Source organism: Heterodontus francisci, chromosome 4 (genome assembly GCF_036365525.1).
Source record: "Heterodontus francisci isolate sHetFra1 chromosome 4, sHetFra1.hap1, whole genome shotgun sequence".
Classification (NCBI taxonomy): Eukaryota; Metazoa; Chordata; class Chondrichthyes; order Heterodontiformes; family Heterodontidae; genus Heterodontus; species Heterodontus francisci.
The window spans coordinates 121,871,297-121,886,262 of NC_090374.1; the positions used below are offsets into that span (position 1 = coordinate 121,871,297).

The following is a 14,966-nucleotide window of genomic DNA, read 5'->3' on the forward strand; positions in this document are numbered from 1 at the left end:
TAGGGGCTGTCTCAAAAACACAAACACAATCTGTATAGAACTCCATTTCCACATGAAGACTTCATAACACTTACTCATTTTCTGTCTTCCATTTCCAACTTTTCTTCTCTCCCTCCTGAATCTACTATCAGGTTCCCACCCCACCAACTAGTTTAAACCCTTCCCAACAGCATTATCAAAACCCCCTGTGAGGATATTGGCCCCACCCCTGTTGAGGTACAACCCATCTGCCTTGTACAGGTCCCACCTCCCCCAGAAGCGACATTAATGCCTCTGGAATCTGAAGCTGTCCATCCTGCATTGCCTCTCCAGCCACATATTCATCAGCTCTATCTTCCTGTTTTCTGTACTCATTGGCATGTGGCACCAGGAGTAATCTGGAGATTACAATGTTTGAGATCATGCTTTTCAGTCTCTCTCCTAGCTCCCAAACTTGGCCTGCAGGACCCCATCCCTCTTTCTGCCATTGTGCCATTAATTTCATTGGTGCCAATATGGACCACAACCTCTGGCTGTTCACACTCCCCCCTTAATGTCCTGTAGCCTCTAAGTGACATCCTTGGCACCAGGAAGGCAACATATCATCATCCTGGATTCATGTCTGCGACTGCACATGTGTCTGTCTGTTCCCCTCACTATCGAATCACCTACCACTATTACTGTTTCACTATTTTTTCCCCCACCCTGTGTAGCTAAGCTACCATGGTGCTATGGCCTGCACTACCCAGACGAGCCATCACTCTCACCAGTGATTACCAGTTGGGCAGCAAGATGCACTCCAGGGACTGCTGCACTATCTGCCTGGTGGTCACCCATTCCCTCTCTGCCTGCACTGTCTCAAGCTGCGGGGTGATCACATCCAGAAACGTCCTATCTACGAAACTCTCAACCTCGCAGATGCACCACAGTTACTGCATTTGCCACTCAAACTCGGAAACCTGAAAGGTGAGCTGCTCTAGTTGGCGACACGTACTGCACATGTGGTCGTCCAGGCCATGAGAAGTGTCCAGGATTTCTCACGTGGCACAGGATGTGCATTCCATGGTGCTGAGGTGCCTTGCCATGGTCTTCCTCTTTGTCTTCATCGTCGTCTTCTTCCTCCTTGTCTCGAGAGACAATGGGTAAGTGCCTGGAGGTGGTCAGTGGTTTGTGAAACAGCGCCTGGAGTGGCCACAAAGTCCAATTCTAGAGTGACAGACTCTTCCACAGGCGCTGCAGATAAAATTGGTTGCCGGGGCTGTTACACAGTTGGCTCTCCTCTTGCGCTTCTGCCTTTTTTCCTGCCAACTGCTAAGTCTCTTCGACTCGCCACACTTTAGCCCCACCTTTATGGCTGCCCGCCAGCTCTGGTGAACGCTGGCAACTGACTCCCACGACTTGTGATCAATGTCACAGGACTTCATGTCGCGTTTGCAGACGTCTTTAAAGCGGACACATGGACGGCCAGTGGGTCTGATACCAGTGACGAGCTCGCTGTACAATGTGTCCTTGGGGATCCTGCCATCTTCCATGCGGCTCACATGGCCAAGCCATCTCAAGCTCCGCTGGCTCAGTAGGGTGTATATGCTGGGGATGTTGGCTGCCTCGAGGACTTCTGTGTTGGAGATACGGTCCTGCCACCTGATGCCAAGGATTCTCCGGAGGCAGCGAAGATGGAACGAATTGAGATGTCGCTGTTGGCTGACATACGTTGTCCAGGCCTCGCTGACGTAGAGCAAGGTACTGAGGACACAGGCTTGATACACTCGGACTTTTGTGTTCCGTGTCAGTGCGCCATTTTCCCACACTCTCTTGGCCAGTCTGGACATAGCAGTGGAAGCCTTTCCCATGCGCTTGTTGATTTCTGCATCGAGAGACAGGTTACTGGTGATAGTTGAGCCTAGGTAGGTGAACTCTTGAACCACTTCCAGAGCGTGGTCGCCAATATTGATGGATGGAGCATTTCTGACGTCCTGTCCCATGATGTTTGTTTTCTTGAGGCAGATGGTTAGGCCAAATTCATTGCAGGCAGCCGCAATCCTGTCGATGAGTCTCTGCAGACACTCCTCAGTGTGGGATGTTAATGCAGCATCGTCAGCAAAGAGGAGTTCCCTGATGAGGACTTTCTGTACTTTGGTCTTCGCTCTTAGAGGGGCAAGGTTGAACAACCTGCCATCTGATCTTGTGTGGAGGAAAATTCCTTCTTCTGAAGACTTGAACGCATGTGAGAGCAGCAGGGAGAAGATCCCAAACAGCGTAGGTGAGAGAACACAGCCCTGTTTCACGCCATTCAGGATAGGAAAGGGGTCTGATGAGGCGCTGCTATGTTGAATTGTGCCTTTCATATCGTCATGGAATGAGGTGATGATGCTTAGTAGCTTTGGTGGACATCCGATCTTTTCTAGTAATCTGAAGAGACCACGTCTGCTGACGAGGTCAAAGGCTTTGGTGAGATCAATGAAAGCAACGTAGAGGGGCATCTGTTGTTCACGGCATTTCTCCTGTAGCTGGCAAAGGGAGAACAGCATGTCAATGGTGGATCTCTCTGCTTGAAAGCCACACTGTGCCTCAGGGTAGACAGCTTCTGGAGCCTGTTTAAAGCGACTCGAGTGAAGACTTTTCCCACTATGCTGAGCAGGGAGATTCCACGGTAGTTGTTGCAGTCACAGCGATCACCCTTGTTCTTATAGAGGGTGATGATATTGGCATCGCGCATGTCCTGTGGTACTGCTCCCTCATCCCAGCACAGACAAAGCAGTTCGTAGAGTGCTGCAAGTATAGCAGGCTTGGCACTCTTGATTATTTCAGGGGTAATGCCGTCCTTCCCAGTTGCTTTTCCACTGGCTAGAGAATCAATGGCATCACTGAGTTCTGATTTTGTTGGCTGTTCGTCCAGCTCATCCATGACTGGCAGAGACTGGGCTGCATTGAGGGCAGTCTCAGTGACAACATTTTCCCTGGAATACAGTTCTAGGTAGTGCTCCACCCAGCGGTCCATTTGCTTGCGTCAGTCAGTGATCAAGTCCCCTGATTTAGATTTGAGGGGGGCGATCTTCTTGATGGTTGGCCCAAAAGCTCTCTTAATGCCATCATACATTCCTCTGATGTTTCCGGTGTTGGAGGCCAGCTTAATACGACTGCATAGGTGTTGCCAGTAGTCATTTGCGCAGTGCAGTAAGGTCCTGTCCCGCCACAGTCCACCTGCTTCAATGGATACTTGGAGCTTGGGGTCGCTGCCCGACAACTGGACTGTAACACCGCACCAAACAGCACAACAAAAAAAGGAAAGAAGGTACAAGCCCTTCGTTTTGCAAGCTGGAATGTCAGAACTATGTGTCCTGGCCTGTCGGAACACCTTACACAAATCAACGATTCTCTGAAGACCGCCATCATTAACAATGAGCTCCGTAGACTCAATGTGAACATTGCAACACTTCAGGAGACACTCCTCCCTGCGAGCGGATCTCTAAGAGAGCAAGACTACACCTTCTTCTGGCAGGGTAGGGATCCTGAAGAAGCAAGACAGCATGGAGTGGGCTTTGCCATCAGAAACTCCTTGGTCAGTATGATAGAGCCACCTTCAAATGGCTCGGAACGCATACTGTCCATCCGACTGCTCACTGCCTCTGGTCAGTACACCTACTCAGCATCTATGCTCCAACACTCTGCTCCCCGCCTGAAGTTAAAGACCATTTCTACGAGGAACTCCATAATGTCATTAGTAGCATCCCCAATACCGAACATCTGTTCCTGCTGGGGGACTTTAATGCCAGGGTTGGGGCCGACCATGACTCATGGCCCTCCTGCCTTGGGCGCTATGGCATTGGAAGGATGAGTGAGAATGGACAGAGACTGCTGGAGTTGTGTACCTATCACAACCTCTGCATCACCAACTCGTTCTTTCTTACTAAACCCTGTCACCAGGTTTCTTGGAGGCACTCAAGATCACGTCGTTGGCACCAGCTGGACCTCATCATCACAAGGCGAGCCTCTTTAAACAGCATTCAAATCACACGCAGCTTCCACAGTGCGGACTGCGACACCGACCATTCCCTGGTGTGCAGCAAGGTTAGACTCAAACCAAAGAAGCTGCATCGCTCCAAGCAGAAGGGCCGCCCGCGCATCAACACTAGCAGAACCTCTTATCCACAGCTGTTACATAAGTTTCTAAATTCACTTGAAAAAGCCCTTCAAAACACTCCTACAGGGGATGCAGAGACCAAATGGGCCCACATCAGAGATGCCATCTATGACTCAGCAATGACCACCTATGGCAAACGTGTGAAGCAGAACGCAGATTGGTTTGAGTCTCCCTTTGAAGAGCTGGAACCTGTCATAGCCGCTAAGCGCATTACACTGTTGAACTACAAGAAAGCCCCCAGCGAGTTAACATCCGTAGCACTTAAAGCAGCCAGAAGCGCTGCACAAAGAACAGCCAGGCGCTGTGCAAATGACTTGCCATGTTATTGACTAGACTATTGACTAGAAATACTTGCCAGCTACTAACCAATCAGTTCCTTTCCAGGTTATGACATCACTATAGCTGTTTTGCAGGTGTTGCGTTTGTTGTTTGCTGGAGACTCTTTTCCCCCCCCCCCACCCCTACTTTAACTCCTCAGTCGCTGCGCTTAGTTTCCACTCAGGTCCACCACCAACGCTGTTGCTGCCAGTGAGTCTCTGGGCTGCCTCTCTCTCCTCTCTGCTTTAACTCCTCAGTCGTGGGCTCAGTGTCCATCCACGTCTGCCGCTGCTGGTGAGTTTGTTTTGATTTTCAGACTCAATAAAGGGTCGCACAGAGGGCCAGGTAAGGCAAAGGGATCCTTCAGTTACTCCGAGGAGCTATCTCTGGGCCTGTGCCTTCCAAGTGGGTACCCCCTCACTAGGAAAGAATGTTTTGAGAGCACGTTACGCAATGTATAGGCCATTTTCTACAATGCACAACAGGCACAGAAGATGTGCATCATGTATCCCTGAGACTTGCTCTGCACCCATTCTTCATAGCATGGGAATGGTAATTAAACTGTACATAAATAGACCTATAGATAATTCTGATTGCTATCCTCCTTTGCTGGCTTTGAAGGAGAAAAGACATGAATTTAGGCAAACAATGTCTAAAAAAAAAAGGTTTGAAGAATTTGAGAAAATGAGAGAGGGAGACCAAAAAATTTTTTAGACTTTAAAAAGATAATCTTGAAAAAGTTATGCACAATATTAGGCTGCTGATCTGCAATTTTCGATTTATTAAGTCATTCCCATTGACCATAATCCAATTATATACAGTAGCTAAAATATGCTTACATGAACATGTCTAAGCTAAGTTCAAAACTAGTGACTTGGACTGTTGGCGAACTGAACCAAATTGCAGATAACATATTGTAAAAATGTATTAAGTCAGTAAATGAGCAGCACCTTCAGTGAAGTCTTGAATACTTTTAATTGGCTGCCAGCTACTGCTTTAGTGTAGGTATTTGACTGAGTCTGGTAGTGAACATCCTGCTTTTGCAAAAAGTAGCAATGCTGAACAACAGAAATGCAATCCTGCAACAGTTTTCTTTTGTTAATTATTACAACTTGTTCAGAATTTTGGCAAAGGAGAATTAATCTTGAGGGTGAAATGAGCATCATGTAGTCAACTGCTGTAAGATCATTGCTTCTAACAGCTGATGGCGAGGTAAAAAAGCAACATTTGGCTAAGACAAATGTTGGTCCATTACAGGCAGTCAGGCGAATTTATAATGGGAATAGAGAAATGGCAGAGAAGCTAAATGATTACTTCTTCACTGAAGAAGATACAAGAAATCTCTCAGAATTAGAGATCCAAGGGACTAGGGAGAATGAGGAATTGAAGGAAATTAGTATTAGTAAGAAGGTTGTGTTGGAGAAATTAATGGGGCTAAAGGTTCATAAGTCCCCAGGGCCTGATATTCTACATCCCAGAGTGTTGAAAGAAGTAACTATGGAGATAGTGGATGCATTGGTGATCTTCCAAAATTCTATAGATTCTGGAATGATTACTGCAGATTTGAAGGTAGCAAATGTCACCCCAGTATTTAAGAAAGGAGGGAGAGAGAAAGCAGGGAACTACAGACCTGAAATGAGAACAGAAAGTGTCGGAAATACCCAGCAGGTCTGGCAGCATCTGTGTAGAGAGAAACAGTTAACATTTCAGGTCTGTGACCCTTCATAAACTACGGATCTGTTAGCTTTACATCAGTAGTAGAGAACATGCTAGAATCTATTCTAAAGGATGTGATAAATGGACACTTGGATAATAATGAACTGATTGGGCCTAGTCAACATGGATTTATGAATGGAAAATTATGTTTGACGAACATGTTGGAGTTTTTTGAGGATGTTACTAACAGAATTGATAAAGGGGAGTCGAAGGACGTAGCATACTTGGATTTTCAAAAGGCTTTTGATAAAGTCCCCCACAGGAGGTTGGTTAGCAAAATTAATGCACATGGATAGGGGGTAATATACTGGCATGGATTAAGGATTGATTAACAGGCAGAAAACAGAGACTAGGAATAAACGGGACATTCTCTCGTTGGCAGGCTGTGACTAGTAGGGTACCACAAGGATCAGTACTTGGGCCCCAGCTGTTCACAATATATATCAATGATTTGGATGTGGAGACCGAATTTAATATTTCCAAGTTCACGGATGACACAAAACTAGGTGAGGAAGACGCAAAGCGTCTTCAAGGGAATTAAGACAAACTTAGTGAGTGGGCAAGAACATGGCAGATAGAATATATGTGGAAAAATGTGAGGTTATCCACTTTGGTAGGAGGAACAGATGTGCAGAATATTTCTTAAATGGTAAGAGATTAGAAAGTGTAGATGTATAAAGGGACCTGGGTGTCCTCGACAATAAGTCATTGAAAGCTGACATGCAGGTGCAGCAAGCAATTAGAAAGGCTAATGGTATGTTGGCCTTTTTTGCTAGAGGATTTGAGTACAGGAGTAGCGAATTCTTGCTTGGTTAAACCTTGGTTAGACTTCACTTGGAGTACTGTGGGCAGTTTTTGTCCCCTTACCTTATGAAGAATATTATTGCCATGGAGGGAGTGCAATGAAGGTTCACCAGACTTGTTCCCAGGATGGCGGGACTGTCTTATGAAGAGAGATTGGGGAAACTGGGCCTGTATTCTCTAGAGTTTCGAAGACTAAGAGGTGATCTAATTGAAACCTGGCAAATACTTAGAGAAAGACAGGGTAGATGCAGGTAAGATGTTTCCCCTGGTTGGGGAGTCTAGAACCAGGGGACACCATTTCAAAATAAGGGGGAAGCCACTTAGGACCGAGATGAGGAGAAATTTCTTTACTCAGAGGGTTGTGAATCTTTGGAATTCTCTACCCCAGAGGGTTGTGGAAGCTTAGTCATTGAGTATGTTTAAAGCAGAGATTGACTGATTTCTAAATACCAATGACATAAGGGGATATGAGGATAGTGTGGGAAAAGGGCATTGAAATGGATGATCAGCCATGATCGTATTGAATGGTGGAGCGGGCTCGATGGGCTGAATGGCCTATTCCTGCTCCTATGTTCCTACATCACGTGAACTCATGTTTTGTTAAGTTATACTTGTGTATGTTTTCTGATAAATCTTTGATTCATCTCACCCAAGTTAGATAAAATCTTGGATTATTTTACAGGTGCGCCATCGCTGGTGCGAGCTGGTCATTAAACATAAACATACGGTGGCATACGGGGACTTGGTACATTTTCTGGAACATGATCAGGTACTCTGTTTAAATATATCTTCAAATAAATCATACAAAAATAAATCTTATAGATGAAAAATATCTTGCTGAATTATATATTTTAAAAAGCAGCCAGCAGTTTCGAAGAAATAACCCAGCCTTTGGGATTTTGATTTAAAAGCGCTTCCAGTTCATGTCCTGTGGTACTGAAACAAACACGAATAAACAGCAATAAAGCTAATTAGATGTCAGGGCTATCTTTATTAATATAATGGTAACCTGCTACAATACATTTCAAAAGCAATTAATAAAGTTAAACATCGTAAACACTTAAGTTCATTCTTTCTCGATTTTCTGTGTCTCCATTTTCACACCCATATTCTATCCCTTCTGTTTTTGTGATTGTAATTCTACTTTTACTTAGAACTAACTAATGCATCCTATTTTAACTAGTTGGTACCATCTTGAAAATAGTTTTGTAAACTCAAAACATTTTACTTACCAGTTTTTTTTCTTCTTCCAATTCACAATGCCCATTTTGGAGGTGGGTCCCATGTTGGAACGGTTATCCTCTAATTGGCTGAAAGTATGGTCAAAAGGCTTTCTTTTGAGTTTTTTGAGTGTCAGAACTCAATATGTTGATTAAGTGATCAGACATGTAGTCCTGGACATATAACATCATTTAACTTGATATTTCTAAGAATGAAAAATCAATTAAATTATCAAGAAAGCAGTTTAGCATCATTCAGTGAAAATAAAGGCCATGATGCTGAATCAGCATGCATTCGTAAACTGCAAGTCATACCCAACAAATTTACTGGAATTCTCACGGAATATATCTTGTGTTCGTGGATGAGGTACCATGTTTGATACTGCAGTCCCCATCGCTTCAAATGTGCATGCTTAAAATGAACAGTCAGGGGGTGGGGGTGGAGCTATTGAAAACAAGCACGGGGATTGCAATGGGTGACTAGCCCATGCCATTAATAGCAATGCAGGGAGGTTGTGCAGCATGCAGCAGACTGTCATGAATCTTGATAAATGTTTTGTTGAGTAATGTAGGGTTCCTCTAGAATGGTCTAAGCAGCTGAAGCATTGTTTCAGCATGATAGTGATCTGCTCTATCACGTTTCATGTAGCAGCATGGCTTTCATATGCATGGGTGGTGCACCAGAGTGATGAACCGTGTCGTCAGCAGATAGCCCTTTGATTTGTCGTGATGCCTCATATACAGCTGACACAGCAGACTGCCACAGAATAGAGGCATCATGTCTTCTGCCAGGATACCAGACATTGAACTGCATGATCATGATCATACACCAGCTGGATGTTGAAGGAGTGGCATTCTTTTCGATCTGGTATAGAACAGAATTGACATGCAGCACCTGCAAAGCAATATGCTTGCTGTCAATGGCACCCTGCACCTTGGGAAGCCTGCAATCCTAGCAAATCCGCGTGGTCTGTCTATTGTTTGTCTGTGGTGAGAGAGAATGGAATATAGTTAGCTCTGTTTGAATAGAGCGCCTCAGTGACCCTCCTTGCCCAACAGTAGACGCCAAACTATCAGATGTTGCAAATATCTCCAGCTGTAACCTGGAAGGAACCAGATGCATAAAAGTTCATCGCCACGGTCACCTTCACAGCCACTGGCAATGCAGTCTTTGTCCTGATTTTGGCTGCAGCAGGTGGTACATTTCAGTGAGAATGTCCTTAGTGAAGCATAGATATCTCACACGTCGTTCCCCACTGAGCTTCAGGCAGAAGAATTGCTCCCTGTATAGCCTGGGTGAATATGGTCTCCTGCTGAGAGCCCTTCTCCATCTCCTCCTCCTCCCTCTTCCAGCAGCTTGTCCTGCTCTGTGTGGCATCTGATCGTTCTCCAACTGATGCTGTATTCCAATGGGAATGCCTACTAGAGCACCCATGTCTGGGAGCAGCTGGTTTGTGCAGAAGTCTTGAAGTCAAGAAAAAGTTCTTTGGTACCTGCCGCAAGACTGTTGACCTTTGCAACTTGAAACTACAGAAAGCACCAAACTCTTTCGAATCAAAACACCAGCTAGTAGAAATCAACTAGCAACTACCCTGTAAATTGTTGAGGATCCCTTTTTAAATAGCATTGGTTGGAGGATCCTTCCTGCTGCTGAACGCGTGTTCAACTGTGCAAGGTTAAGAGAGGGTGTTGGCTGCAGTATTGAGCTCCAAATGGCATCGCTGGCATCAAATCGCCGTTAAATGCTGATGGATGTCATGAACTGCCTAGTCTCCATACTTCTGGCAGACATTGTGTGTACATGCTGATGCCTGCACCAAAATGGCATCCAGCAGGGTTTGCGCCACAGATGCTGTTTTGGAGCTCTAAGGGCACTCGTAATGCCCAAAGAAGTGTGCTAATGAGGCCAGTTTCTTGCCCATAGTTACTGTTTAGTTCAGGCAGAAATAGCTGTGCTTACTCACCTGTGAGATTGTATGAGTGGAGTCCACATGAAAAACTGATGCATGTTTTTATAGATTTATTTGAATTTGACAAAAATAGCACAGTAATCTCTGCAGAAATTTAGACCTAATTTGGTCTCTGAATTGTTTAAGTGGCTTGGGTTGTTTAAATGGTTGTCCTGCTCTCTGAACCTCCAGCTTCCTGTTGACTACAGCCAGGTGGAGGTTGGCACTGCCAAGCTCATGGTCCTTGATTAGGTCTGTGGTCTGGCAGTAAGAAGGTTCATTCAGGTAGTGGTGCAGGGAGCTGCAGATGCTGATGAGCAACGACAGCATTCTTCTAGCTCTATCAAGTTATAGATAATGGACTTTAATCTCTATTGCCAGCAGCACCCAACTATGCCCAGAAGTAACCAATAGCTTCCACCTATACTTGAATGGTGCTGGATGGGCCACAGATACGCTGCACGTGAATGAAGGAGAGAAGCAGGGTCATACTGACCTGCTGTTGGATATCACAGCAGGCCCCAAGGCTACCGGCACTGGTTCACTAACACAGTCCACAAACTCTGTTATATTGTCCATTGTGTTCGCAAGAGTATGCCTGCTATAAGAGATTGGTCTATAAATACTCTTGACCTTAAGAGAACATTTGATAGGGTCCTTTGGAATATTTATGGTTCAGCTAAACTTGTGGAACCTAGAAGAAAATTGCAAATCGAGTAATAAATTTGTTTGGCAATAAAAAATGAAAGTTCCTTAATGATTAGATCTCATTGAGCTCTTCGAGGATTAGTCCTGACCATTGATAAATATTAATTCATGGCCCTAAAATAAATATTTTAAGTAGAGTGTCTTAAGATTCCTAACATAAATATGTTTTAGTTTAGTTTAGAGATACAGCACTGAAACAGGCCCTTAGGCCCACCGAGTCTGTGCCGACCATCAACCACCCATTTATACTAATGTTACACTAATCCCATATTCCTACCACATCCCCACCTGTCCCTATATTTCCCCCACCTGTCCCTATATTTCCCGACCACCTACCTACACTAGGGGCAATTGCTAATGGCCAATTTACCTATTAACCTGCAAGTATTTGGCATGTGGGAGGAAACCGGAGCACCCGGAGGAAACCCACGCAAACACAGGGAGAACTTGCAAACTCCACACAGGCATTACCCAGAATTGAACCCGGGTCACTGGAGCTGTGAGGCTGCGGTGCTAACCACTGCGCCACTGTGCCGCCCATGTGAAAGAGTGAGATGTTCTCTGCAGAAGGATGTTGTTCAGTGATTTGGGAGGTTGAGACGGGATGAATAATTGATTGTCAAAGAGCATTTACTATCAAGAAGTGCAAGTTGATTTGTATTGATGTTGAATTTAGCCAATATTTTGAAGTGCAAATATTCAAGGGTTCAAAAATGCTGAATTCTAACATTGCGTGGCAGCAATTTCCAAAAGCAATCAGATATGTAAATCAGAAGTTCAGGAAAGAGGCAGTGGGCACCATAATGTATTGATAAGGCTACAGCGAGTTCTAGGGCCCCTAGATAAGATTTGAGGTTTACTGTTATGCCACTTAGTATTATAAGGAGAAATAAAGGATCTCTTGGAATGCTGCAGTGTTGGACAGAATGTTAAAGAAGTTCCCTCTTCATTGTCAATCGTTAAAATTACTGTTTGTTGCTGATTTGCAGACAGGATTAATGGTGGCTGACAGGTAAGCCTCAAGGTGCCTAACTGTAAATGATAAAGAATGTAAACTGTCGTTTTTTTCTAAATTACACCCATTACATGATTTGTTACAAAATATCCAGATACAACAGGTGTTCTGCAGCACTTTGGGAAACATTCTGGAGGAGCCATAGGGATCTGAAAAATATATTGAAACATATTAAGCTTATTGTAACGTGTCTACCACATTTAAATGCTGAATCTGAATTGACATTCAACATGATTATTGTTATGAATTTGAGATTGCTACAGTTATCTACTCAGGTTTGTTGATGTCCTTTTCTTAAATGATTTGGTTGCAGTTGTTTTTTTAAATATCACAGTTGATTCCCACTGGTCTCCATCATCTGTCATAATAGAGACATGGGTGCGTAACAATGAAACTCCGTTGTGATCTGGACTGGATTGTTGTGTCTTAAGCGTGTGTACTTTTTTAATCTCTCTCAGAGTAGAATCCTAGAATGGTTGCAGTGCGGAAGGAGGCCATTTGGCCTGTTGTGTCTGTTCTGGTTCTTCGCAAGAGCAACTCAGCAAGTCCCAATCGCACGCATTTTCCCTGTAGCCCTGCAATTTTTTTCTCTTCCGATGTTTATCCAATTCCTGTTTGAAAGTCACGACTAAGTCTGCCTCTACCACACGCTCAGGCAAAGCATTCCAGATCCAAACCACTCACTGCATTAAAAAAACACATTTTTCCTCATGTTACCATTGGTTCTTTTGCCCTTCACTTTAAATCGGTGTCCTCCAGTTTTTGACCCTTCCACCAGTGGGAGCAGTTTCTCCCTATTACTCTGTCTAGACCCCTCCAAGATTTTGAACACCTTTACTTAATATCCTCTCAAGCTTCTCTAAGGAGAACAACCTCACTTCTCCAAACTATCCATGTAACTGAAGTCTCTTATCGCTGGAACCGTTCTCATAAATCTTCTCTGCACCCTCTCTAAAGCCTTCACATCCTTTCTAAAGTGCCCAGAATTGGGCACAATACTCCAGTTGAGGTCAAACCAGTGTTCTATAAGGGTTCATAGTAAGTTCCTTGCTTTTATACTCTATCCCTCTATTTATAAAGCTTAAGATCCTGTATGCCTTTTTAACCACTTTCTCAACCTGCCCTGCCACCTTCAACAATTTCTGCGCATATATTAGGTCTGTTTATTTCTGCACTGTCTTTAGAATTGTGCCCTTTATTTTATATTGCCGCTCCTCCTCCTCCTCCTTACCAAAATGGATCACTTCATACTTATCTGCATTAAATTTCAGCTGCCATATATCCACCCGCTCCACCAGCCTGTCTGTGTCCTTTTGAAGTCTCTCACTATCCTCCTGCACAGTTCACAATACTTGCAAGTTTTGTATCATCTGCAAATTTTGAAGTTGTGCACTTTATACCCAAGTCTAAGTCGTTAATATATATCAAGAAAAGCAGTGCTCCTCTTACCCCTGGGGAACCCCACTGTATAACCTTCCCTCAGTCTGAAAAACAACTGTTCACCACTAATCTCTGTTTTCTGTCACTCAGCCAACTTCATATCCATGCTGCCACTGTCTCTTTTAGTCCATGCATTTCAACTTTTCTAGCAAGCCTATTATGTGGCATTTCATCAAATGCCTTTGGAAGTTCACGTACACCACATCAACTGCATTACCCTCATCAACCCTCACTGTTACCTCATCAAAAAACTCAATCAAGTTAGCTAAATAGATCCGTACGGCTTTCCTTAATTAATCCACATTTTCCTGAGTGAGTGTTAATTTTGTCTCGGATTATCATTTCCAAAAGCTTTACCACCACTGAGGTAAGTGAGAGGTTGCTTGGCTTATAAGGTGCTTTATTTGGTAGTAGGTAAAACACAAACAACACCTGAATATGATGAAAGCCAGGTGGCACAATCAATTCTACTTCTGTTCATATATTGTTACAAAAATAAGAAAGAATCACTTTGGTGGAGGGGGTGGGGGATATCTTTGTTTAATAAAAAAAAGATACACTCTTTCTACTATCTGTTCTGCAAAAAGTGCAGAGATTATTTGTCTTTTAACCTGTTACTGCCTTGGCCCTTCTGCAGCCTTTCTGCTGCCGAAGCTGACTTTGGGTGTCTGTGCTGCTTCTTAAAAAGCCCTCTTTCAAAGCCACGCAGGGACAGAAACAGTTGTCAACACCAAGCTGCTGGATGTCTCCTGAAGGACTAGACATTGCTAATGCCTTGGCTATTGTCTGGGATCCAGCAAAACAATTGCCCATCCTGCATTTAACACACCTCTTGCCTGCCGATAAGGCCAACCAGCTGGGACTTTTTGGGGAAATGTCTCCCTTGTATTTATATAGTGCCTTTAATGCTATAAAAAGTCCCAAGGAGCTTCACAGGAGTATAATAAAACAAAATTTAACACCGAGCCATGTATTAGAGCGGATGACCAAAGGCTTGGTCATAGAGTTAGGTTTTAAGGGGCTTCTTATAGCAGGAAAGGGGTAGAGAGGAGGAGAGGTTTAGGGAGGGAATTCCAGAGCTTAGGACCTTGACAGCTGAAGGCATGGCTACCAATGGTGGAACAATTAAAATTAGGGATGCTGAAGAGGCCAGAATTAAAGGAGCGCAGATATTTCATACGGTTGTGGGGCTGAAGGAGATTACAGAGATAGGGAGCTGCGGAGCCATGGAAGGATTGGAAAAAAAGAAGATTTTAAAAATTGAGGCATTGCTTAACCAGAAGTTAACATAGGTCTGTAAGCACAGGGCTGAAGAGTAAATGGGATTTGGTGCGAGTTAGGACATGTGCAGCAGAGGTTTGGATGACTTCAAGTTTACAGAGGGAAGAACATGGGAGGCTGGCTAGGAGTGTATTAGAATAGTCAAGTCCAGGGGTAACAAAGGCATGGATCAGGAGTCAGCAGCTGATCAGCTGAGGCAGGGCAGAGATGTGTGATGTTACGATGGTGGACAGAGGCAGTCTTCGTGATGGCGCAAATATGTGGTCAGAAACTCATGTTGGGATCAAATATAACACCAAGATTGCAAAACGGTCTGGTTCCGTCTCAGACGGTTTGTCAGGCAGCAGAATGGAGTCAGTGCTAGGGAACAGAGTTTGTGGAGGGGATCAAAGACA

At 44.3% G+C, this 14,966-nt stretch overlaps 1 protein-coding gene across 14 annotated transcripts in view; it reads left to right on the forward strand.

Annotated features, from left to right (window-relative positions):
* The window catches only part of aopep (aminopeptidase O (putative)), a 356,223-nt gene that overhangs the window by 279,740 nt on the left and 61,517 nt on the right, over positions 1-14,966 (forward strand). For 12 of the 14 annotated variants that reach the window (XR_010974905.1, XR_010974900.1, XR_010974901.1 and 9 more), the window contains one exon: positions 7,641-7,727. The exons of the other annotated variants lie outside the window; for them this stretch is intronic. Coding sequence is in view for 4 of the 12 variants with exons in the window: in XM_068030074.1 (XP_067886175.1) it covers positions 7,641-7,727 (87 nt within the window). In the remaining 8 variants the exon portion in view is untranslated. The remainder of the gene's footprint in view (positions 1-7,640; positions 7,728-14,966) is intronic. 14 annotated transcript variants of the gene reach the window in all.